Below are 23,568 nucleotides of genomic sequence, written 5' to 3'. Positions count from 1 at the left end.
CACTAAGAATACCAGAACTGGAGACGCTAGGGAGTAGGACCGGAAATCAACTTGTAGAAACATGGCATAGAGTAATTCTTGCCATTTATCCTTAACTTTTTGGTTTTGTGTTCATTTTATTTTCATATTTAATGTTCATTTTGATCCTGTCAGCACCCTCAAAAGTGCTATTTTCTTGGAAAAAAATCCTTATATCATTTTGGTATTCTTGAAGTTTAATTACAATGAAAGACATTGTAATGTTTGTCTCTTTCCTCCTTATCCACTGTTTTCATTACAACTAAAAATATTTTACATAGAAAAAATGTGTTTTAGTGGCTTACACAGTAATAACACTTAGATAAATGTATATAGCAAATTCACTTGTTAGCCTCATTTTAAGCCCCTCCCAATAGCTCCATATGTAAGAGTTGGCCCTCTTTGCAAGCTTAGGACAGAAGTCCTCACCAGAAAGTGGACTCGAGCTGTGCCGCACGTTGGTGAGAGTTGAGCCTCTCCTTTAGGCTCCTTCAGCAGCAGTGACAACTTGTCCTTTCTTTACTCCTCTGTGCCAAAGCACAGGTGTGGATGCCTGTTCAGTAAAACACCCTTAAGGCTGGTGTGAGCGATCTTATTTATTTATTTATTCTGGCCATGCTGAGCAGCTTTGGGATCTTAGTTCCTCAACCAGGGATTGCACCCAGAGCGGTGGCAATGAAAGCGCCAAGTCCTAACCACTGGACTGCCAGGGAATTTCCTGGAGGACATTTCACCTCCTTTATCTCGTCTCCTCTAGCCGTCTCTCTCTCTCAACTCCCTTCTGGCTGGCTGTACCAAGTTCCAGAACGTTTAGCTCCCCTCTGAGTTAGAAACACCGCTCTCTTGGCGTGCGCCACTTGCAGACACGTTCTTGCCTTTGAGAAAAAGGTCCTGTCAAGTGGATGACAACCCGTAGATTCCCCAGTGCTTGTCGAACGTAGTCCCCACTTGATCGGGCAACTGAAGTGGATGATGGAGAGGCGTGAAGAGGCGGGAAGAGTGGCAGTGATGGCCTTTTAAGGGTCTCGATGAAGCACCTGCAAGGATGCACGAGTCCACGTAGAGGGGGCTGATGAACCGCACATTGATGTCTGAGCTTCCAGCTTGCTTCTCCCAGGACTGTGGACAGATCCGCTTGGAGGTCTTGCAAGCACCCCAGACTCACCATATCTGAATCTTAGTCCATCTTCTCCCTTCCTCCCCGCCCATCCCAGAATTGCTCTTACTCATGTTAGTGTTTCTGGTTACAGTTTAATTTAGTTCCCTTTGCTATACAGTAGGTCCTTGTTGTTTATCTGTTTTATATATAGTTGTGTGCTGCTGCTGCAGTCACTTCAGTCGTGTCCGACTCTGTGCGACCCCATAGTCGGCAGCCCACCAGGCGCCCCCGTCCCTGGGATTTGCCAGGCAAGAGTACTGGAGTGGGGTGCCATTGCCTTCTCTATATAGTTGTGTATGTCTGTTAATTCCAAATTCCTAATTTACGCCTCCCCCCTTCCCTTTTGGTAACCTTAAGTTTTTTTTCTCTGTCTGGGAATCTCTTTCTGTTCTGTAAATAAGTTCATCTGTATCCGTTTTTTAGATTTCACATATAAGTGATATATGATATGAGGGAATGGCAACCCACTCAGTACTCTTGCCTGGAGAATTCCATAGACAGAGGAGCCTGGCGAGCTACAGTCCATGGGGTCGCAAAAGAGTCAGATACGACCTAGCAACCAAACAAGCTAGTTTGAAAAGTGAAAGTGAAGTCGCTCAGTTGTGTCCAACTCTTTGCGACTCCTCGGACTGTAGCCTACCAGGCTGCTCCGTCCATGCGATTCTCCAGGCAAGAATACTGGAGTAGGTTGCCATTTCCTTCTCCAGGGGATCTTCCCAACCCAGGGATTGAACCCGGGTCTCCCACATTGGAGGCAGACGCTTTAACCTAGTTTAGTATAGGCAAAACCAACAGAAGAAGTAGTCATAAACCAGATTGTAGCTGCTGCTGCTGCTAAGTCGCTGCAGTCGTGTCCGACTCTGTGTGACCCCATAGGTGGCAGCCCACCAGGCTCCCCCGTCCCTGGGATTCTCCAGGCAAGAACACTGGAATGGGTTGCCATTTCCTTCTCCAATGCATCAAAGTGAAAAGTGAAAGTGAAGTCTCTCAGTCGTGTCTGACTCTTCGAGACCCCATGGACTGCAGCCTACCAGGCTCCTCCGTCCATGGGATTCTCAGGCAAGAGTACTGGAGTGGAGTGCCATCGCCTTAGAGCCAACCCCTAATATTTGGCAGTAAAAAACTTTATTGTTTTATGGTAATTGAGATACTTGAAGTGTTCTGTTGCCCCCCCTTCATTATCGCTTTGTGCTTTTCACCTGTAATTACTTGCCTGTTTTAGAATCACCTAAACCATCATTCTAAATTCATTACATTCCATTTAAATCAGGCAACAGAAATCACTGGTGTGGGAGTTTTTTTAAGGCTGAAATGAGCTTTGGTGTATTCTTTCTAGTGATAGTGATGATTGCATACTTCCTCTTTCTCCTTTTAGCTCTAACAAATAATAGAAAAGGTTTGAGGGGACACCCAGTTTCACTGTGCATGATGAGTAAGATTTTTTTCTTGTTGAAATTAAGTTGCAAAGAACATAATGGAAAAGTTCTAAAAGAGAAGAAATATTTAATTGCAATTATCTGTATATCTTACTATTTAAAGAAACTCTGTCAAGGATTTTTAATTGAGGTTTTATGTAAATACATTAATTTTTTATATTACTTTAGTTTTGAGTGATGCATACTTCAAATGGGCTTCCCTTGTGACTAAGCTGATAAAGAATCCGCCTGCAATGTGGGAGACCTAGGTTTGATCCCTAGGTTGGGAAGATCCCCTGGAGAAGGGAAAGGCTACCCACTCCAATATTCTGGCCTGGAGAATTCCATGGACTGTATAGTCCATGAGGTCACAAAGAGTTGGACACGGCTGAGTGACTTTCACTTCACTTCATACTTCAAATAAAGCCTGTTGGAAAATTTGGTATATAAGTTTGATTGCAATGTTAAGAATACTCAAAAAAAAAAAAAGGAAATTAGAGGAGATAAAATTCAGATACCAAATGCTAGATTATTTATTAGACTTCTAAGAGTGAAATTATATAAACACCATAGAAAACATCATAGAAAGTTCTTCTGGGGAATCTCCAAAGAAAAGACCAAGTTAGCAAAACAGAAAGCAGAGGTAGAAGGAACCCCTAGAGATGTAAAAAGGTACCAGATGTAGGGCTGTGAGATTAAGGCTCAGGAAACCGGGGTGAACCATAATCACTGGTAATAACAGATAAAGGAGCAGAAATGTAATTAAGTGATTCTAACCATTGTTCCCTTGATAACACGAGATACCATTTTCTAAAGCTACTTCTTTCTGTCTCTCCATCCCCAGCCCCCAAAATACTTGGTTCTGTTATGTGCTTCTGTGGGGCATTTATGATTCTTTTCTGCCCAATGCGCCGTGTAGCCTCTGTCTAATACTGTGACTCTTCAGAGGTCTTGAAAAGAACTGCAGGCTGCACCCAAGCACCCATATGAGCTTCGGAGTTGGCGCCAGTGTGTTCACAGGTGTGGCACACTCAGGTAGATTTCAGACTACTTCCAGTCAAGCCGATTTCTTTACTACAAATGCTTTCAGAGACACACGTGTGCTGATGTGTACACTGTGAATCTTCCCAGTAGGATGGTGTAGTGGTAAGAACGAATGTAATTTTGGAAGCATTAAGTCTTTTTTGAGTGAGAGCTACTTAGAAGACATAAAAGACTTGGGTTCCATCCCTGGGTCAGGAAGATCCCCTGGAGGAGGGCATGGCAATCCACTCCAGTATTCTTGCCTGGAGAATCCCATGGACAGAGGAGTCTGGTGGGCTATGGAATGGTCCATGGGGTCACAAAGAGTCCGACATGACCTAAGCCACTTAGCATGCACTTAGAAGACAAATAACTTTTTTTCTTGGAGTCGCTTTTAGTGTCTGTCATTCAGAATTGAAAACTCAGAAGAAAGAGCGTGCCCCCAAGACTAGTTTGAACAGTCGATTGACAAGTGGGAGGAGACGCTAACTTTGAATGTGTTTCTTCTTTTTCAGATCTTGGTCACAGCGGCCCAGCGGAGCATTATGAGAGTTCCCACTGGGGACAGCAGCCCACTTACCGGAGCGAAGCCAGCTGCAGCTGGGAGAAGGCGCTAAGCGACAGGACAGACGCGGGGGCCTGGCCTTCCATCACGGGAGCAGAGACGGAATCCGCCTCAGAATGTACCACAGACACTGACTCTGCCTCCAACTGTGGCTCAGAGAACAGTAGCATGGCTACGGGGAGCGCCCAGGGCAGCTTCACTGGACAGACCAAGAAGACGAACGGCAATAATGGCTCCAACGGCACACTGGTCCAAAACCCGTCCGCTCAGAGTGCCCTTGGGGCGGGGGGAGCGAACGGTAACGGAGGTGCCGCCAGAGTGTGGGGCGTAGCCGCCGGCGCCGGCTCGGGCCTGGCTCACTGCTCCCTCAGCGGCGGGGATGGGAAAATGGACAACATGATCGGAGATGGGAGGAGTCAGAACTGCTGGGGTGCCTCCAACTCCAACGCTGGCATTAATCTTAACCTTAATCCCAACGCCAACCCAGCTGCCTGGCCTGTACTCGGACACGAAGGAACTGTGGCGACAGGCAACCCTTCCAGTATTTGCAGTCCGGTCAGTGCCATAGGTCAGAACATGGGCACCCAGAATGGGAACCCCACGGGCACTTTAGGTGCTTGGGGAAACTTGCTGCCGCAAGAGAGCACAGGACCACAGACGTCCACTTCCCAGAATGTGTCTTTCAGCGCACAACCTCAGAACCTTAACACTGACGGGCCAAACAACACTAACCCCCTGAGCCCTTCCCCCAGCCCTCTCAACACAGTGCAGACGAACGGACTGCCGAACTGGGGCCTGGCTGTCAGCATGGGGGCCATCATCCCGCCCCACCTGCAAGGCCTTCCTGGTGCTAACGGATCGTCAGTTTCTCAAGTCGGCGGGGGTGGCAGCGAAGGAATCGGCAGTTCTGTGTGGGGACTGTCCCCAGGTAACCCGGCCACAGGAAACAGCGGTTCCGGGTTCAGTCAGGGGAATGGCGACACTGTGAACTCAGCATTAAGTGCTAAGCAGAACGGCTCCAGCAGTGCTGTGCAGAAGGAGGGGAACGGAGGGAACAACGCCTGGGACTCAGGACCTCCCGCTGGTCCTGGCATCCTCGCCTGGGGCCGGGGAGGGGGCAGCAGCGGCGTGGGCAACCTCCACTCGGGAGCTTGGGGCCACCCCAGCCGGAGCGCCTCCAACGGGGTGAACGGGGACTGGGGGAAGCCCCCCAACCAGCATTCCAGTAGCGACGTCAACGGGAAAGGATCAACAGGGTGGGACAGTCCTAGCGCTGGCGGCCAGAATCCTGCCACGCAGCCTGGCAGCGAGCTCGTGAACTCTTGGGCCAAAGCTGCGTCCTCTGGAACGCCAGCCAGTGAAGGCAGCAGCGACAGTTCTGGCAGCCACCACGAAGGGAGCACTGGGCGGGATGGGGCAGAAGGCCGACGGCGAGACAGAGGGCTTCTCGAGCAAGGGCACCTCCAGTTGCCAAGGAGCGACCTGGACCCCAGAGTTCTGTCCAACACTGGTTGGGGACAGACTCCAGTGAAGCAAAACACTGCCTGGGAATTTGAAGAGTCCCCCAGGTCCGAGCGCAAGAACGACAATGGGACAGAGGCCTGGGGGTGTGCAGCTACTCAGCCTTCACACTCAGGGGGGAAGAACGATGGGTCCAGCGTGAACAGTACAAATACCTCTTCAGTATCGGGGTGGGTCAGCTCACCACCTGCTGCTGCGCCAGCGCACGCCGGCTGGGGAGACAGCAGCCACAAAGCGCCAAATGGCCCCGCGGTTTGGGGGGAGGCGATAAGCTCTACTGCTGTTAATAATGCTGCTGCTGCCAAGAGTGGCCACGCTTGGAGCGGGACGGTAAATCAGGAGGACAAGTCCCCCACCTGGGCTGAGCCTCAGAAACCCAGATCTCAGAACTGGGGAGATGGACACAAGCCGAACCCAGCCTGGAGCGCAGGAGGGGGAGACTGGGCAGATTCGTCCTCGGTCCTCGGACACCTGGGGGAGGGGAAGAAGAACGCCTCAGGCTGGGATGCTGACAGTAGTCGGTCAGGGTCTGGTTGGAACGAGGCTCCGAGGTCGGGGACCGGTGGCTGGGGCAATGGCACAAACACGAAGGTGAATCCAGGGACGAGCTGGGGAGAGTCTTTGAAGCCTGGCCCCCAACAAAACTGGGCGAGCAAACCCCCAGACAGCAGCTCGAATAACTGGGGAGGAGCCGCTTCCGTGAAACAGACAGGAACAGGGTGGATCGGGGGACCGGTCCCCGTCAAACCGAAGGACAGCAGCGAGGCCACGGGCTGGGAGGAACCTTCCCCGCCCTCCATCCGACGCAAAATGGAAATCGATGACGGTACCTCAGCTTGGGGCGACCCGAGCAACTACAACAATAAAACTGTAAACATGTGGGACAGAAACAACCCAGGCATCCAGAGCAGCGCCTCGGCGGGCGCCACCGCCACCACCGCCACCACGAGCGACAGCGTGAGCGCGGCTGAGGCGCCCCCGGCGCACCAGGCCAGCGCCCAGCTCAGCCGATCACCGCTGCTTGGCCCAGGTACGGCGCTGCATGTGCCTTCAGAGGTTAAAGAAAAACTCCCATTACGTTTACACACACACTCAACTAGCGTTTTTGTAGCAAATGACATTAAACTGATTTCTATGCCCGTCACCTTACAGGATCGTATTTGAATGTTATCCAAAGAGGTAATAGTATAGAGAAAAAATAAAGTAGGATTTTCTGATAGCTTTCAATCCAAGAAAGAGAAAAAAGAAATAAAATGGGATTTTCTGATAGCTTTCAGTCCAAGGGGGTTAAAAATATTACCCACTTTCAAGAGAAAGGAGAGGAAAAGAAATATACCTTCTTTAGAAAGATTGGAGGCCATTGTGTTAGCCTGTGTTTACTTATTACAAAGTCTTTGTTTATGAGATAAATCAGTGGTTCTCAACCCCAGAGGGCTTTCGTTAGAACTCCCCAAGAGCTTAGGGAGCTGGGAGGTACCAGCCTCAGAGACACCTCAGATGCAGGTGTCCTTGGTCCGGATGGGAAGCCCGCCCACTGGCCGGTTTTAAAGCTCCACAGGTGTTTCTGATGTGGTTAACCATGAAACCCGTTTTTGGTTGAAATGGTTTTATATGGCATTATTCAGTACAAATCATGTTCTGATTTCAGTGGAAAGAAAAATGCTAAAATTAGATGAAAATCTGTGTGTTGAGTCCCTGCCCTGCGCAAGGCACTCTCCTAGATACTGCAGTAAAAGAGGCAAGAAGCTGTTAGAGACCAGTGCCTGCCCTCAGGGAGTGTGAACGTGACTGAGAAAATACACGTGCAACATGGACCATGGGAGGGAGAGAGATTTCAGTCCAGCTGGCCTTTGTAACTGGAGAACTCGCAGAGGAGTGGCTCAGAGGCACTAGCACAGAAGACCTGGAGGCAAGAGGGAAGGTGGCATCTTTGAGGAACAGAAAGAACTTCACCCTGTTGGTGCTGGGGGTGCGTGGTGGGGGGTGGCAGGAAGGCCTTGCGGAGAAAGGAGACCACAGCAAGAGCAGGCACGTTCTTTTAGGCCCCGTGAAGGAATCAGGGTGTATCCAGAGGTCTGGGAAGCCACTGAGAAGATGAAGCAGATTGAACCATCAGGCTTAATTACAGAATCGTGTCAGCTGTAAGATGAAGAGTGGATTAGTGGGAAGCACAGCTGGAGGAGAAGAGCTGAGCTCAGCCGTGTTTGGCATGAGAGGGGAAGGAATAGTGGCCAGGGGCGAGGGTGGATACAGCAGCCAGGCTGGGAGAGCATCTGGTTGCAGGAGCAGGGAGGGTTCAGAGCTCGGGCAGGTGGGCAGGTCACGGCGAGGTGCACTGCCTTCTCAGGGCGCACACGGGAGGCATGTGTCTGTCGAGGGGACAGCAGAGGTTGGATGCAGAAGCCTGGGTCTCAGCGAGAGATGGGGCAGCAGGTGCAGCTGTGGGAGAAGGGCGATGAGCAGAGGGCCAAGGTCGAGAGGAGAGATTCTGTCTAAGATGGTAGGGTTCTGGGCTTTCCTAGTGGCTCGGTGGTACAGAATCCACCTGCCAGTGTAGGAGACAAGATGGATCCCTGATCTGGGAAGGTCCCACGTGCCGCGTAGCAGCTAAGCCCACGGGCCACAACTATGGAGGCTACGCCCTAGAGCCCATCTCTGCAACATAAGAAGGCACCGCAATGACAAGAGTAGCCTCTTCTCGCCGCAACTAGAGAAAAGCCTGCGCAACAACGAAGACCCAGCACAGCCAAAACTAAATTATTATTAAACTCGGCTATCCCATCACACCCACCCAAGTCTTTCTTCTGGAAGTCCTCGTTCCCATGACTTCTCCCTCACCCCCTGCTCACTGTCTCTGAAAAAGCTCCTGCTGACATGTGCCTGGTGCCGGGGTCCTGGCGACAAGCGTGGCCTGGCAGCGCCGGGCGACCACGTGCGGCACATCTTACGCTCATCTCATGTGGTCCTGACAGCCACCCGGGCCTCATATTACAGAGGAAACGGGCAGTTAAGTAGCTTGCTGAGGGCACAGGTGGAGGGGAGGTGGTGGGGGTCTCACGTGTGAAATACATACCTGCCTGCTGCTACGTGTAGCATACAACATCCATGACACCCCACAGAGATAGGGACAGCATCACATGCATTTGTGATGTGATTTTTTTTTTCCTCTTGAATATGTTACCCTCAGAATCTCCTCTTAATGGTTTTTAGTAGACAAGGAATCTGAGATTCACCCTGGATAAAGGCATTCCTGTTTGGCTGGAAGAGCCAAAGGTATTTACTTGTATGTGAAAAATATTTATAGATAATGTATATATTTTTAAACAAATTGCACAGTCTCACCAAACATAGAAGGAAAACGTGCCCCGTCCACCATGGTGACTATTTCCGGGTTCCTGTTTGTTCTCCGTCCTCCGGGCCTTATGCACGTGTGTGATGTCATGATCCGGGCCTTATGTCATAATAGTGGGAAAGCAGCTGTGGATTTTATTTCAACCACTTTGACAGAGACAGATAAAATGTTAGAGCCTTTACTTGCACATAGTGGCTCAGACAGTGAAGCGTCTGCCCACAATGCGGGAGACCTGGGTTCGATCCCTGGGTTGGAAAGATCCCCTGGAGAAGGAAATGGCAACCCACTCCAGTACTCTTGCCTAGAAAATTCCATGGATGGAGAAGCCTGGTGGGCTACAGTCCATGGGGTCGCAAAGAGTCGGACATGACTGAGTGACTTCACTTTCACTGAGCCCTCCTGGAAAAGGAAATGGCGACCCACTCTAGTATTCTTGCCTGGGAAATCCCATAGACAGAGGAGCCTGGTGGGCTACAGTCCACGGGTCACAAAGAGTTGGACAAAACTTAGTGATTGAACAACAGCTGAGCCCTGTGCAGAGACTGTGCACACGTACTGTGTCACTGAGGATGATGGGGTGACTCAGTAATTTTTCATTGATGACATTAGTCTCGTATTCTGCAACGACAGTCTGGCTGCGTTGAGGCGTTATCCTTGCCCCACATCACCTAGGATATTCCCGTCTGTCCTGAACTGAGCACTACTCTGCAGTGAGAGCAGAGTCCATCCCTCTCAGGGACCACAGGTGATCTGACCCTGTCCCTGTCCTGGTCTGGGGGACCAGCTGTCTTTGTGCTACAGAAGGATCAGTCACACCTCCCTCAGTTCCCTTCATAACAGTGACAAGGTGCTGCTTCCTGTGGGTCCTCTCCATTCATTTTCACACATACAGCGCCTGGCCCTTCCCGTCGGGGCTTGTGGTACCCGGGCCACTGGGATCAGAGGTGGAAGCAGCAGTGACAGCATCTGCTAGGCTGTGGCTCAGCTCCCGGCTTGAACACTTGCCTGCTCGTTGTTGATCAGCTGGGATTCCCCCTCCAAACAAAGTGCAGACCCGACGAGTGTCTGATGAGGTTTCTGCTACAGAGCAGGTCTTTTACAGATTCTGCAGCATCACTCTTGACCTTCGCTGATTTTACAGAATGTTCACTAACCTCAGAGTTTGGGGTTTAAGTTGCTTTTCAGTTTTTGATCATCACCACTTAAGGATATTGATCTCTGTCTCGCAAAATATGGTTTCTCGATTGCGTAGGTTTTTGTGTGTGTGTGTCTGGTTTTGTAAAAGTAAATGCTACAGGACAATCATTTTGTCCCATTCTTACTGTATTAATACTAGTTAGTTTTCTGATGAGCCTAAGGAAAACCGATACTAATTTATGAAATGCAGTGTAGGATTTACACTGGATTGTTTGGATCTAGTTCAAACCCAGTCGAACTGGAACACAGTAATCTAGAGAAATGCTGTGTATCTGCCTTTTTCTTTCTGTCTCCTTTTTACCCACACTGTGGGGCATGTGGGATCTTAATTCCTCAACCAGGGATCAAACCAGTGCCCCATGCATTGGCAGAGTGGAGTCCTAACCCATCAGACCACCAGGAAGTCCCTGTGTGCCTGCCTTTTGATCAGGCGATTTTGTTATTTAATTGCCGACAATAAATCACTAGCTTTGCAGCTGATTGACTTGGTAACACCTGAATTATTTCAGCTTCGCAAAACTTCCTTAGTTTTTGTCTTCTATGCTAATTTTCCTAACTTTGTTCCTTCAATTTGTAAAACCACTTCTCCCAACATGCATTATTGTTTTTTGTGTAGTTACAGGTAATATTATAGTTAGTCTTTGCCGACAGTAGTGATCAGGGCTAACTTCCCTGAAGGTACCTTTAGCCAGGTGGCTGAGTCGATAAAGAATCTGCCTGCAGTACGGGACACCTGGGTTCAATCCGTGGGTTGGGAAGATTCCCTGGAGAAGGGAATGGCAACCCACTCCAGTATTCTTACCTGGAGAATTTCATGGACAGAGGATCCTGACTGGCTACAGTCCATGGGGTAGCAAAGAGTTGAACATGACTGAGTGATTAACACATTCTGTGGTATTGGTAATAATTCATATAATGTTTTGCTCATTATACAGCTTGTAATTTTAAATGATTCATAGGTGGTAGGTAGTTTTATCATTAATCATTACTGTTGTATTTTATTAGAGTAAAGCATCAAGGGAGCTGATTCCATGCTATTTTTAGTCAGAAAATTAATAGGTTTCATAGCCGAGATGGTAATACCCATGTTTTAACCAAAAAATTTAAATTTTGTGATTGGCTTATTTGTGGTTTCTATTCTTCAGTTAGTATTTAAAGCATTCACAGTTCTGCCTGTGAGAAGCTATGTCTGTATGAAAATTACAGCTGATGTGAGCTGTCAACGTGACTTTTCAGTATTATCAAGTGAGCCTGTGGGCAAAGGCACAAAGATCAGAATTCAGGTTGATTTGGAAGTTTGCATATGACGTAAAATGTTTGTCTTACTAAAGTATAAGGAAGGTGCTGCCGCTGCTGCTAAGTCGCTGCAGTCATGTCTGACTCTGTGCAACCCCATAGATGGCAGCCCACCAGGCTCCCCCGTCCCTGGGATTCCCCAGGCAAGAACACTGGAGTGGGTTGCCATTTCCTTCTCCAGTGCATGAAAGTGAAAAGTGAAAGTGAAGTCGCTTAGTCGTGTCCTACCCTCAGCGACCCCATGGACTGCAGCCCACCAGGCTCCTCCGTCCATGGGATTTTCCAGGCAAGAGTGCTGGAGTGGGGTGCCATTGCCTTCTCCAATAAAGAAGATGGGGAGATCCTTACTGTGGCCTAGTCTCTTAACCTCGTCTTTGCCTCATAGATAGTAACACTAGAACCTTCTGAATTCGCTTAATTGCAACCTCATCTCTGGTACAAGGCCCGGCTCAGGATGCTAGCAACAGGATGGGGTGGAGGAATGAAAGCAGAATTCTGAGATATGCTTGGAACCACCCTTCTCCATAATTCCTCCATTTGGTTCCCATCTTTTAACACTGATATCTCAACTCTTTCCCAACTCACTGCTCGTACCTCAGAACCATCTGGGTGCTTTGTTATTACTTTATCTGTATATGTTTCCTCTTCTATCTTCTTTGTTTGCTCAGAGCTGTGTTTTTGACGGTTGGTCAAAAAAAAAAAAGAAAAACGTTGCAACTCGTAAATTTTTTGTAAGAGATTAATATGAAATTTCTTTTAGGTTGTTAACACCAGAAGCAAAAGAGCTACTCCTTAAACTTTAGTTCTAAACTACTTTTTAAAACTCTATCTTGTTGCAGATGGTGTGAGTTGAATAGTTTTTAATATAACAGACTTTCAGTTTTAAGGGAGTAGGGGTCAGAAGTGAGAAGACTGCAACTTAAAAAAAAAAAAAGACAAATCTGATTAGATTTAATATTGTCTCCTTTTCACTTTCTCCTAAAAGCCATCCTAAAATTAATCTCAAAATGCTTTTGAACTTGAAATCACCAGTCTTACTCTCTCTCTCTCTGTTTCACTTTTGTTGTCTTCTCTCTCCCCGGTGCCCTCTTCAGCTTCGTCGGGCTGGGGAGAAATGCCTAACGTTCATTCGAAGGCTGAAAACTCTTGGGGGGAGTCATCATCCCCGTCCACCCTGGTTGATAATGGCACAGCAGCGTGGGGCAAGCCACCCAGCAGCGGCAGCGGATGGGGGGACCAGCCCACCGAGCCGGCGCTGACATTCGGGAGGGCCAGCGCCCCCACTGCCGCCCCAGCCCTGTGCAAACCAGGTGAGCCCAGCGTCTTGCCCGCCCTGGGTCGGCTGTTTGGAAATGGGCCACACGTACTCTATTTAGAGGCTTACTTCTCATTTAATTTTAAGAATTAGTGTTTTAGGACACTTTCCTCATTTTATTTACATTTGAAGTGAAAGTTGCTCAATCGTGTCTGACTCTTTGCAACCCCGTGAACTGTAGCCTGCCAGGCTCCTCTGTCTATGGGGTTCTCTAGGCAAGAGTACTGGAGTGGGTTGCCATTCCCTTCTCCAGGGGATCTTCCCCACCCAGGGGTTGAACCCGGGTCTTCCTGCATCGCTGGTGGATTCTTTACTGTCTGAGCCACCACATTTTAAAACTAATGTTAAACTTAGGCTGTAAAGAAAGATTTGCCCTGTCTGATAAATGAAGGAAAAGGAGCTTTTGAGAGAAGTCCATGTTCTCCTTTTAAAAGAGAAAAATAATGATGGTTAGTAGCCTCCAGGCTTCTTCAGCAGAATTGTCCTACCTGTCATTCAGACAATTTAAACCTGCTCTTTCACTGAACAGGTGGATAAGGCAGGTCATTTTTCTGTTTGAGTTTGGGTTTTGAAAAATACATTACTCCACAGTTTGACACTTGCCTTGTTTTTGCTGCCTGCTAAGCTAAGTTGCTAAGCTAAGTCGCTTCAGTCGTGTCCGACTCTGTGCAACCCCATAGACGGCAGCCCACCAGGCTCTGCCATCCCTGGGATTCTCCAGGCAAGAACACTGGAGTGGGTTGCCATTTCCTTCTCCAGTGCATGAAAGTGAAAAGTGAAAGTGAAGTCGCTTAGTCGTGTCCGACCCTCAGCGACCCCATGGACTGCAGCCTACCAGGCTCCCCCGTCCCTGGGATTTTCTGGGCGAGAGTACTGGAGTGGGCTGTCATTGCCTTTGCTGCCTAGTAAAGAAAATTCAGCTTTGGATTCTCTTTTTTCAAAGAGAAAAAAACATGCTGTGTTTTCCTCCCATTATTGGAAAGTATAATAAGTATACATGAAATGTGCATCCTTACTGTTGTCCAGATCATGTTCACCAAGTGGAATTCTGTAAGGTGTGGCTGCTTTACGGTGTGACACTTCTGACAGTAGTATGAACGTAAGTTGACTGACTTAAGACCAGTGTAACATTAATTGTTCACATGGGTGCAAAAGCGCTTTTTTTTTTTTTTTTTTGACATTATTAAGATCTTAAAAATGTAACTTTATTGTTTGAGTGTTTTGTTACTTTGTCGGCACGGACAGTGTGCTCTGTGTGCCAACCATTTGGCCGGATTATGTGTCCCGTTCATGTCACTTGTTGTGAGAAACCGGAAGGATGGGAAACCCCTGGGTGTGTAGATTCCGGTGTTGAGGCAATGTATTTGTTTGTATCATCTGTCCTCGGAGGCCTAATTACATGCCTGGCCACCTTGTTAGCCTCGAGTCTTCATCGTCTTACAGACTGTGTAGCTAACTGTAGTGTCACCTGATCTTTGGCCTTCTTCAGATTCCCCAGGAAGGAGAATTTGGGGTGACTTTTACACCAAAGATTACTTTGTATTTTAAGAAAGGAGAAAACAATAATATCCTAAAGTTGAAACTCAGTGTTCAGCTTGCCTCTGCCTGAGCGCTCGGCTGTGTCCCTCCTGTCATTCTGGGAGCATCTCCTGGGAGCTCATCAAGAGTGCAGGCTGCTGAGCCCGAGCACAGACCTGCCGAACTTTTCAGGATCCTCAGGCGGCTCAGGTCTGGTCGCACTGGGAGAGCACCGGTGCGCGTGACGTACCACGTGACGTGGAGGACCGTGGTCGTTTTCAGGACTGTGCCTTTTACCGGCATCTCATGTTACTTGGCGACGGCCACCTTCGGTAGCCCCCAGGATTGAGCGTTAGAATGTCCTTGTTTCAAAACGACCCCTAGGGACTTCCCTGGTGGTCCGGTGGCTGAGACTCCACGCTCCCAGTGCAGGGGGCCCAGGTTCCATTCCTGGTCAGGGAACTAGACCCCACACGCCACAACGAAAGATTCCGCGTGTCGCCAGCCTAGATGGAAGATCCCATGTGGCACAGCTAAGACCTGGCACAGCAAAATAAATAAATATGTCTTTAAAAAGTGACCTCTAGTGGGTTAAGGGCTTTGAAACAGCACAGATTACAAATAGCTGGAGTTGGAAGACAAAAACAGACGCACATATACACGTACATTACACGCCCAGTAGGAAAAATTAAATTCTCAGGCGTAAGGGAGGACAGAGGAGTCAGAGGCAGGTGCTGTACACCCCTCTGCCCTGCCTCCCCTCAACAGCGTCGCAAGGTGCCCCTGTCTGCTTCGGGAATGGTGACTGATACTCCTGCTCCCTCTCTTTCTAGCTTCAAAATCTATGCAAGAAGGCTGGGGCAGCGGCGGGGACGACACGAACCTCGGCGCCAGTCAGTGGGAGGACGAGGACGGGGGCGTGTGGAACCATGCGGCTTCGCAGGAGAGCCCCTCTTCCTGCAGCTCTTGGGGGAACGCCCCCAAGAAAGGGCTCCAGAAGGTGCGTGCGGCCCCGGGGGGTGAATGCTGAGCCCTGCGCAGTGTCAAGGTGGTCTCTCCAGTTAGTGACAGAGGGAGCCGAGGCTCCCAGAGTGCCCTGAGGACCCTGGGGGTCCTGCGGCCCTCTCAGGGGGTCTCTGCTGAGTGCGGAGTGTGACACAGCATTGCTGTCACAGCAGCGCGAAAGCAGGGACTGATGGGTGAATCCAGATGCTTCCATGAAGCCGCACAGTGGAGAGAGGTCCAGCCAGGTGTGATAGTACCACTCATCTCACCAAAAATTTTGCTAGAAAATATAATTATTTTCCATTACAAAAATATTGTTATGTTAACATAATGGGGCATGTTGTGTATGAATGTGCGAGCGTGCCCAGTCCTATTGGACTCCTTTCGACCCCTTGGGCTGTAACCCACCAGGCTCCTCTGTCCGTGGGATTTCCCAGGCAGGAATACTGGAGTGGGTTGCCATTCTCTTCTCCAGGGTATCTTCCAACCCAGGGATCAAACCCACGTCCCTTGTGTCTCCTACTTATCATAGGACAGCAAAAGAAATATATATATATAATAATAACTTAAATGTACATTGATGGCGTAACTAGTTAAATTATGCTACCTCCATACTATGAAAAACTAAAAAAAAATTTTTTTAAGAAACTTCAAACATACTCATATGAAAAGATCACCAAAATATATCGCCAAGTGAAAGACAAGGCACAGAATCTCTGTCTAGCACATCCCCAATTTTAGGGGGCAGAGGAAAAGGAGAGAAAAATGGATGTGTGAGTCATGCGCGCACTCATAAGAGCCTCTGTAGAATTCAGAACTGTCTGGAAGGATGAGGAAGCAAAGGAGAACTCAGCGGACTGGGCGTGGAGTAGGAGGAAGATGCTTCCCTGTGCCCCTCGTTTCTGCTCTCGAATCGTGTGAATGTATTATCCGTTTAAAACAATTCCAGTTTGAAAGCCACTCAATTGGCAGTTAGCAGAACCCAGAAACTGAAACCAGGGCTCTCTGCTCATAAAGAGTAGATGTGATGGCAGGCTTCAAATTAGGTCTTTTCACAGTCTGGCTGGCAAATCATCCAGTCAATGACAGGACCAGAAACACTGAACTGGTGAATTAAAATATTGTGTATTCTTGGCAAACCTGGCTCTGGCCACACAGGAAGGATTATAATCACCTCCAGAGAGGCTGCTTCCTTGAGGAAAGCCAGCATGTCAGTTTACAGTCACCCCACAAACTGTGTCCTGTGACTGTGGCACTGGTGGGAAAGGACCCACCTGCCAATGCAGGAGACGTAAGAGACACAGGTTCAAACCCTGGGTCCGAAAGACTCCCCTGGAGGAAGGTATGGCAGCCTACTCCAGTATTCTTGCCTGAAGAATCCCATAGACCGAGGAGCCTGGCAGGCTATATTCCATGGGGTGGCAAAGAGTCAGACACGACTGAAGTTATTTACCAGGTTTTTTTTTTCCCCCCACTTTATTTATTTATTTATTTGGAGGCTAATTACTTTACAATATTTATTGGTTTTGTCATACATTGACATGAATCCGCCACAGGTGTACATGTGTTCCCCATCCTGAACCCCTGTCCCACCTCCCTCCCCATCCCATCCCTCTGGGTCATCCCGTGCACCAGCCCCGAGCACCCTGTATCATGCATCGAACCTGGACTGGCGATCCGTTTCACATATGGTAATATACGTGTTTCAATGCCATTCTCCCAGGGTTTGTTCTTTTTTAATAAGCTTTTTAAACTTTCTTTCTTCATTTTTGACTGCCCTGGGTCTTCATTGCTGTGCCCTGGCTTTTCTCTAGTTGTGGCGAGCCGGGGCTACTCTCCAGCTACAGTGAGCGGGCCTCTCATTGCAGTGGATTCCCTCGTAGGGAAGGGCTGTAGGCGCTCAGGCCTGTATGGTGGTGGCACCTGGGCTTAGTTGCTCCTTGGCATGTGGGATCCTCCCCAAGTAAAGTAAGATTTGAAAACTCGATGCACATGCCCATGGAAGGTACTGACAGGGACCAAGAGGCATCACCTCCAAGTCGGAACCGTCTCTGGCAGTTGGAGTCAAGAACCTGGCATGGCCCCTGGGGTCGAACCCAAGTCCCCTGTGTTGGTAGGCAGACTCTTAGCCACTGTACCAGCAGGGAAGTCCCAGGCCCAGTTTTGAAAGCGCTGTGGAGAATAGTTTGTATGAGGCGTGAATGCATCGTTAGATCCCCCTCCTTGCAGGAGAGCAGGAGGTTGTGCAAGGGTCACATCCTGACACCCAGCCCCCGCACCGTCCCCACGGCCCCCTCTCCACCCCGCCACCCTTTCCTCTTCGCTCGACTCCCTCCTCCTGTCTTCACCCTCCCTCACCGCTCTCTCCTCACTGTCTTCTCCGCCCCGCAGGCCATGAGTTAACAGAATTAACAGGTTTTTTCGTTACTTTCATCCTGTTGGAACGAACACCCTGTATTGTGTCATCTTTTAGAACAAAGCTTATAAAAGGGCACAAGCCATGTAATTTTCAGTGGATTTTATATGGTTATTACAGGGTCGTGTTCAAGGGAGCACCTAGCATGCTTATCTGATCATGGACGCGGTTCCTATTTGTGATGAACAAAATGTATCCTCTGAGGGGAAAGAATCGTTATCTTGCTTTAAGTCCATAGATCGCACACACATGCCAACTGCAGGAGCACCCTGAAGCGTCTGTAGCACAAGCCACCAGACACTCAGGGTGGCGGGCAGCGCAGCATTGCTCAGCGCTAACATGGGGGTGCTGTGACTTTAAATCAACACGAGCTTTGGGCGTCTCCCATTTCTGGAAGAATGCTTTATTAAAATGTGGCTCATGTGGGCCTAGAGAGTATCACACAGAGTGAAGTAAGCCAGAAAGAGAGAAACAGACCTATATTAACGCATCTCAGCAGAATCTAGAGAAGTGTTTCAGATGCTCTTGTTTGCAGAGCGGAAATAGAGACACAGAGAGGACAAATGTATGGATACCAAGGGGGAAAGGAAGGGTGGGAGGAGCTGGAAGGTTGGGACTGACGCATGGACCTATTGAGTCTGTGTATGAAATGAATAACTGACGAGAACCCACTCTGCAGCACTGGGGACTCGGGCCCTGTGGTGACCTGAATGGGAAGGAAACCCAAAAAAAGGGGACATGTGAATACGTAAAGGTGCTTCACTTTGCTGTACAGCAGAGACTAACAGCACTGCCAAGTAACTCTACTCCAGTAGAAAGTAATTTAACACAACACCATAGCACCTGCCTCATGGACTCTCTCCTCCCACCCTCGGTTCTAGGGCATGAAAACATCTGGCAAGCAGGACGAGGCCTGGATCATGACCCGGCTGATGAAGCAACTCACAGACATGGGCTTCCCGGTGACTGGCGCCCCCCCTTTCCCGCTGCCGCCGTGTGCCTGGCCCTGCGCGGCCCTGTTGTGTCCTGTGTCCGCCTTGTCACGTGTAGTGCAGGAAGAAGACTTTGGGGGATGCGCTTGGTGGCAAAACCTAACTCGTACATTCCCTTTTCACCTGGGCACTCCTGCCTAGGGATTAGGATTTGCTTTGAACGACAGCAAAGATCCACATCCTTTCTGTCTAGAAAGGTGTGAGGACCTTTTACTAGAATGAAAAATGATGGGTGACTTTTAATTTTCCTTGGCTTATACAATTTTCTATTTTCTTTTCATCTAAAAGTGAGTTTTCATTCATTTCTGCAAGGTTGACCAAGATCTCAAGGGAGAACTTGGTATAAAGCACTAAAACCTTGCATCCAGATAAAGAAACCCAAGCAGACCTGTTTGGTGCCCGAGTTTCAGATCGTGTGTAGCGAGAGCTGGAGATCTTAGGGTGTTCCTCTGAAAATGGCTCCCCATCTCTTCAGTTCCCAAGAGCGAGTGGAAGCGTTCAGATCATAAACCATACCTCCTGCACCTGCCAAGCAGTGCCTTCAGATGTCTCCTCTCCAAATCTTTACTCAAATGAGCGTTTACCTTTTGGTTGCCATGGGTGCCCATTTGGGATGGGTCTGGAGCGGCCCCAGACTGGAAGAGGGGACCACATACTTCTCACAGGATGCAGGCCCCTGACCCCGCGCACGCTCAGCCCAGGCCCCAGCCTCCCCACCCACTGCGAGGTGAAGGGCCCAGAGCAGCCCTGCAGCACTTCAGCATCAAGCCCTGCTTGGTCTCCACCAAGACTAGTCTGTTTCAATCTGAGAGATGATTATCAAAATGCATCTATTAGTACTTGTTTCGTGTTATGTTGTTTTTACATTTTTTTGGCAAAAAGTAGTCGACAACAGACACATCCTGGAATCTGACTCTCCCCGTGAGTCCCTGTGGCTGCCCTGGGAGAGGTCACCCTACTGGCCAGAGAGTCAGTGACAGGACTCCCCTGGCAGTGGACATTTGGGGTTTAAAGTCTTCTTCCCTCTGAAAATCAATTCAATATGTTTTCTTATGACAAGGGTTTTTTATTTAGAAGACATTTGTCTCTAACCACAGAAGAAAAGTGTTTCTCGTTCCTAAACGGAACAATGTCAGGTTACTGTTGATCACGTCCCTGCATTAACAGTGCTCGAGCTCTTCGCAAGCTTTTCATTCTGTTGCCACACCTCCTAATGAGAACTCCGCTTCCCTCTGCAGAGAGAGCCGGCTGAAGAGGCCTTGAAGAGCAACAACATGAACCTCGACCAGGCCATGAGTAAGTGCAAGGACACACCTCGAGCTCACTTTGTTTTAAAGATACGGGTTTGTGAGTCTCAGTGTTCTGAGTTCAGGGGTCAGTGGTTGAATACGTGCTCGAGAGACAGGGTCACCCGTAGGGTGTACACCTGCCGCACGGCCGACCCTTCAGGACTGGTGGTCTCTGGGGACAGACGGTCAAGCACCACACGGAACCACGTCTGCTTTTCCCGTTTCTTTTTTTTTTTTTTTTCCATTTCTGCAACAAATAGGTGAATTGATACTATCCTCATCTGTTTTGAGGGGAGGAGATAGTGACCCTCTTAGAGAAAGGTGCTGGGGCCACGTGCCCAGCTTGATGCCTGCTGAGTGAGCCAAAGTACTAGACCAGGAAGTACTGACCCCTTGCTCCTTAGGGACACACAGGGATGGGGTCGTCCAAGCCTCTGGCCACAGCATTTTTGTCAACCAGTCAATACGTTAACCCTGGGTTTGGGGGGCTGTGAGGAGAGTTAAGCTTTTTTTTTTTTCTTTTCCTTTCCTTTACTCTGGCCACAGCCTGCAGTGTGTGGGGTCTCAGTTCCCCAACCAGAAATCGAACCCACACCCCCTGACAGTGGAAGGCAGAGTCTTAACTGCTGAACTGCCTGGGAAGTCCTGTGTGTTTCTGTGTAATACATATGTCTCATGAATAATCATATACCAGCCATGTTTCTTTATAATAAAATGTTAGCTAAGAAGGGTGACCTGACCCGGGATAGTTAATAATGATCATAGATTTTGTTCACTTTTCTACTTACACCAATGCCATCAGCTTTAAAAAAAAGAAAAAAGAAAAAAGTTCTTGTTTAAAAAAAGAAAAATAAGTCATCATCTTGTGAGTCCACAAATGTATCTGCTTTCCATCTTTTCTGAAGCTTCATCTCACACTGTAGATGTTACTTTAGCTCCCTCCCCACAGCCTTACACACAGATGGTGACTGTGTCTTCCTGTTCCAGCTGCACCCCCTTGTTGCTCAGTAGCAGCTGCTGAATGAGGCAGGCGCCATGCAGCCTTCTCATGCTCAGGACGTTGGCTTGGGGACCACGGGGACCACTGAAATGACCAACAGAGGGCACAGAGATGTCGAACTTGGCCCCACATAGACCACGAGAAAGACACTTGTCACTTTGTGAGAGCCTGAGCCAGGAGTGTGTGAGTGTGAGAGAGAGTGAGTGAGTGTGTGTGTGTGTGTGTGTGTGTGTGTGTGTGTGTGTGAGATCTGGGGCTCAGACTCTTCCCTGCCCTGTATGTGTCCACAGATGACCCAAAAGCACCACGAGTTTTGATGTGGGGGCCACAAGTGTATTCTAGCAAGTAGGTGAATTCAGCATCTCAGAATTCACAGATAATGAGGGTCAAACTTTGTAATCGCATGCAAATGCCAGATGTGTGGTGTCAGCTGCCAGGACAGAGGGACCGGGCATGATCAGTAGGGAGTTAGTCCTGCCTCCCCAGAGCTTCGAGGCAGCTGAACAGACACCAGTATCTGAATTGAAGGAACACAGGACAGACTGGTTTGCGTTGTCGTGTCCCCACCGTCTGTACAGGTCCTTGCAGCCAGAAGGGACTCAGCAGGTGGAAGTCGATGGGTATGAGGTGGGACAGCTGGGAAAAGGCCCTCTTTGGGAAAGGGAGACGACAAGTCCCAGGGGAGAGGAAGGGCCTAGCCCCCTTGGGGCAGGGGTGGCTGATATGGAGCAGGGGCCAGACCACAGCCTCCCGCGCTTGGCCATGTCCTCTGGGGGGCGAAGGTCTTGACTCCTTCCCTGAGGTGTCGGCTGGCACCCGTCTGTGCTCAGCACTCACAGCCAACCCCCTGGGCATCTTGTTTCAAACGCTGCCTCTGTCTGCTATGCCCCAGGCGCTCTGCTGGAAAAGAAGGTGGACGTGGACAAGCGTGGACTGGGAGTGACCGACTACAACGGGATGGTCACCAAGCCCCTTGGCTGCCGCCCACCTATCTCCAAAGAGTCTTCCGTGGACCGCCCCACCTTCCTTGACAAGGTATGCGTTTAGGTGGCTTTTAGTTTGTTTTTAACAAGGCATGATTTTCATTTTCACTGTGTTGGATTAGAAAGTTACTGGACTGTAATATTTAAGTGACTTTTACCCATTTTTCTAGTATATATGAATGTTTGACTCAAAAGAGGTAGTATTGTAAGTATTTCATATGATGTGATAAGTAAAAATACTGAAATTGAAAACTGATTTTCATGCCGGTGGGTAAACTTGGCTGCTTGAATTTGTCCTGTAGATGAGAGTCATCAGATTTCTATTTTATGGTTTTATGTGTACAGTTCTTCCCACTGGAAATGATGTATTACATGTTTAATCCTAGGAGAAAGGTCTAGAAGTGGTTGGGCGTGGGCCTTGCTTGGATGAGCCACTTCAGAAAACCCACAGGTGCGGGAAAACCACCTGAGATGTTTCAGCAAGTGGTGTCGCCAGTTCACGCCCCTCAATACTGTCCTGCTTGGTGCAGTTTCTCCAGACTGGTGTGACCTCAGAGGGGGTCACACAGCTTAACAGTGTCCTGTTAAGCTCAATCAAAATGTCTGACCTTGAAAAAATAATAGAAGCAAGGAAAGACAACTCTAAAGCAAACAGACACAAGAAGCAGGCTCTCAGGAGAAGAGACGAGAGTTGGTCTTTGTTCTCAGATAAGCAGTGTCTTCCAACCGGAGCTCCACGCAATGGAGTCCTCACTGTGCCAGGCACCACTGTGTCCAGGGACATTGGAATTTCAGACAACAATGAATCATTTGTGACCACACTTAGTCTGCAATATTATCAGGCGTTTATCTGAAATTCCAGTTTAACTCAGCATCCTGAATTTTTATTTGCCAAGTGTGGGACCCTGACTTATTTCTGTATCTTTAAAATCTGAAATAATATTCTAGGCTTGTTGTGAAGTTAGATGAGGTAAATTTACAAAGGACCTGATGCCTCAGTAAATGTTAAAAAAAAAATAAGGTTTTTGTCTGTTTTATAATTTACCTTATTATTAAGTTAAGTGAAGTCGCTCAGTCATGTCCAACTCTTTGCGACCCCGTGGACACCAGGCTCCTCCGTCCGTGGGATTTTTTAGGCAAGAGTACTCAGGTTAAGCCGTATGAAATCAAAAAGCGATGAATGTCAGCAGATCTCAACCTAGCGTATACCCAGAGCCTTGTTAGTAAGCTCTCAGAGGAGCCTGTTTGTTTGAAAATGGTGGTTAAAGTGTTTTCCAAGTAAGACTCACACTGTCTCTCTCCTGACTCCTACCCATAGGCAGGGCTGGTGGTGATGAGACTATGTAAGCTGATATGTGTGTTTGTAAAATAATTGTTAAAATGAAAACAGCATCTTAATCCTGCTTCTCTTTTTTCTTTTCCCCCTCTTCCTTTCGCCCATTTTTCCATCCTCTCATCTACATGCTTTTGATCTTTCACTTCTTTACATTCCTCCACATCCCTG

General features: G+C 48.7%; 1 protein-coding gene across 3 annotated transcripts in view; it reads left to right on the top strand.

Moving 5' to 3' along the window:
• TNRC6C (trinucleotide repeat containing adaptor 6C) overlaps nucleotides 1–23,568 on the top strand; it is a 75,018-nt gene that overhangs the window by 30,253 nt on the left and 21,197 nt on the right. For all 3 annotated transcript variants that reach the window (XM_052658873.1, XM_052658872.1, XM_052658871.1), the window contains exons 4-9: nucleotides 4,131–6,731; nucleotides 12,641–12,856; nucleotides 15,213–15,379; nucleotides 18,682–18,762; nucleotides 20,031–20,088; nucleotides 21,974–22,116. In XM_052658873.1, coding sequence (XP_052514833.1) covers nucleotides 4,131–6,731; nucleotides 12,641–12,856; nucleotides 15,213–15,379; nucleotides 18,682–18,762; nucleotides 20,031–20,088; nucleotides 21,974–22,116 — 3,266 coding nt within the window. The remainder of the gene's footprint in view (nucleotides 1–4,130; nucleotides 6,732–12,640; nucleotides 12,857–15,212; nucleotides 15,380–18,681; nucleotides 18,763–20,030; nucleotides 20,089–21,973; nucleotides 22,117–23,568) is intronic.

Source organism: Budorcas taxicolor, chromosome 19 (genome assembly GCF_023091745.1).
Source record: "Budorcas taxicolor isolate Tak-1 chromosome 19, Takin1.1, whole genome shotgun sequence".
Taxonomy (NCBI): Eukaryota; Metazoa; Chordata; class Mammalia; order Artiodactyla; family Bovidae; genus Budorcas; species Budorcas taxicolor.
Note: the sequence above shows the minus strand (reverse complement) of the source record. Positions and strands in the feature narration are given on the sequence as shown.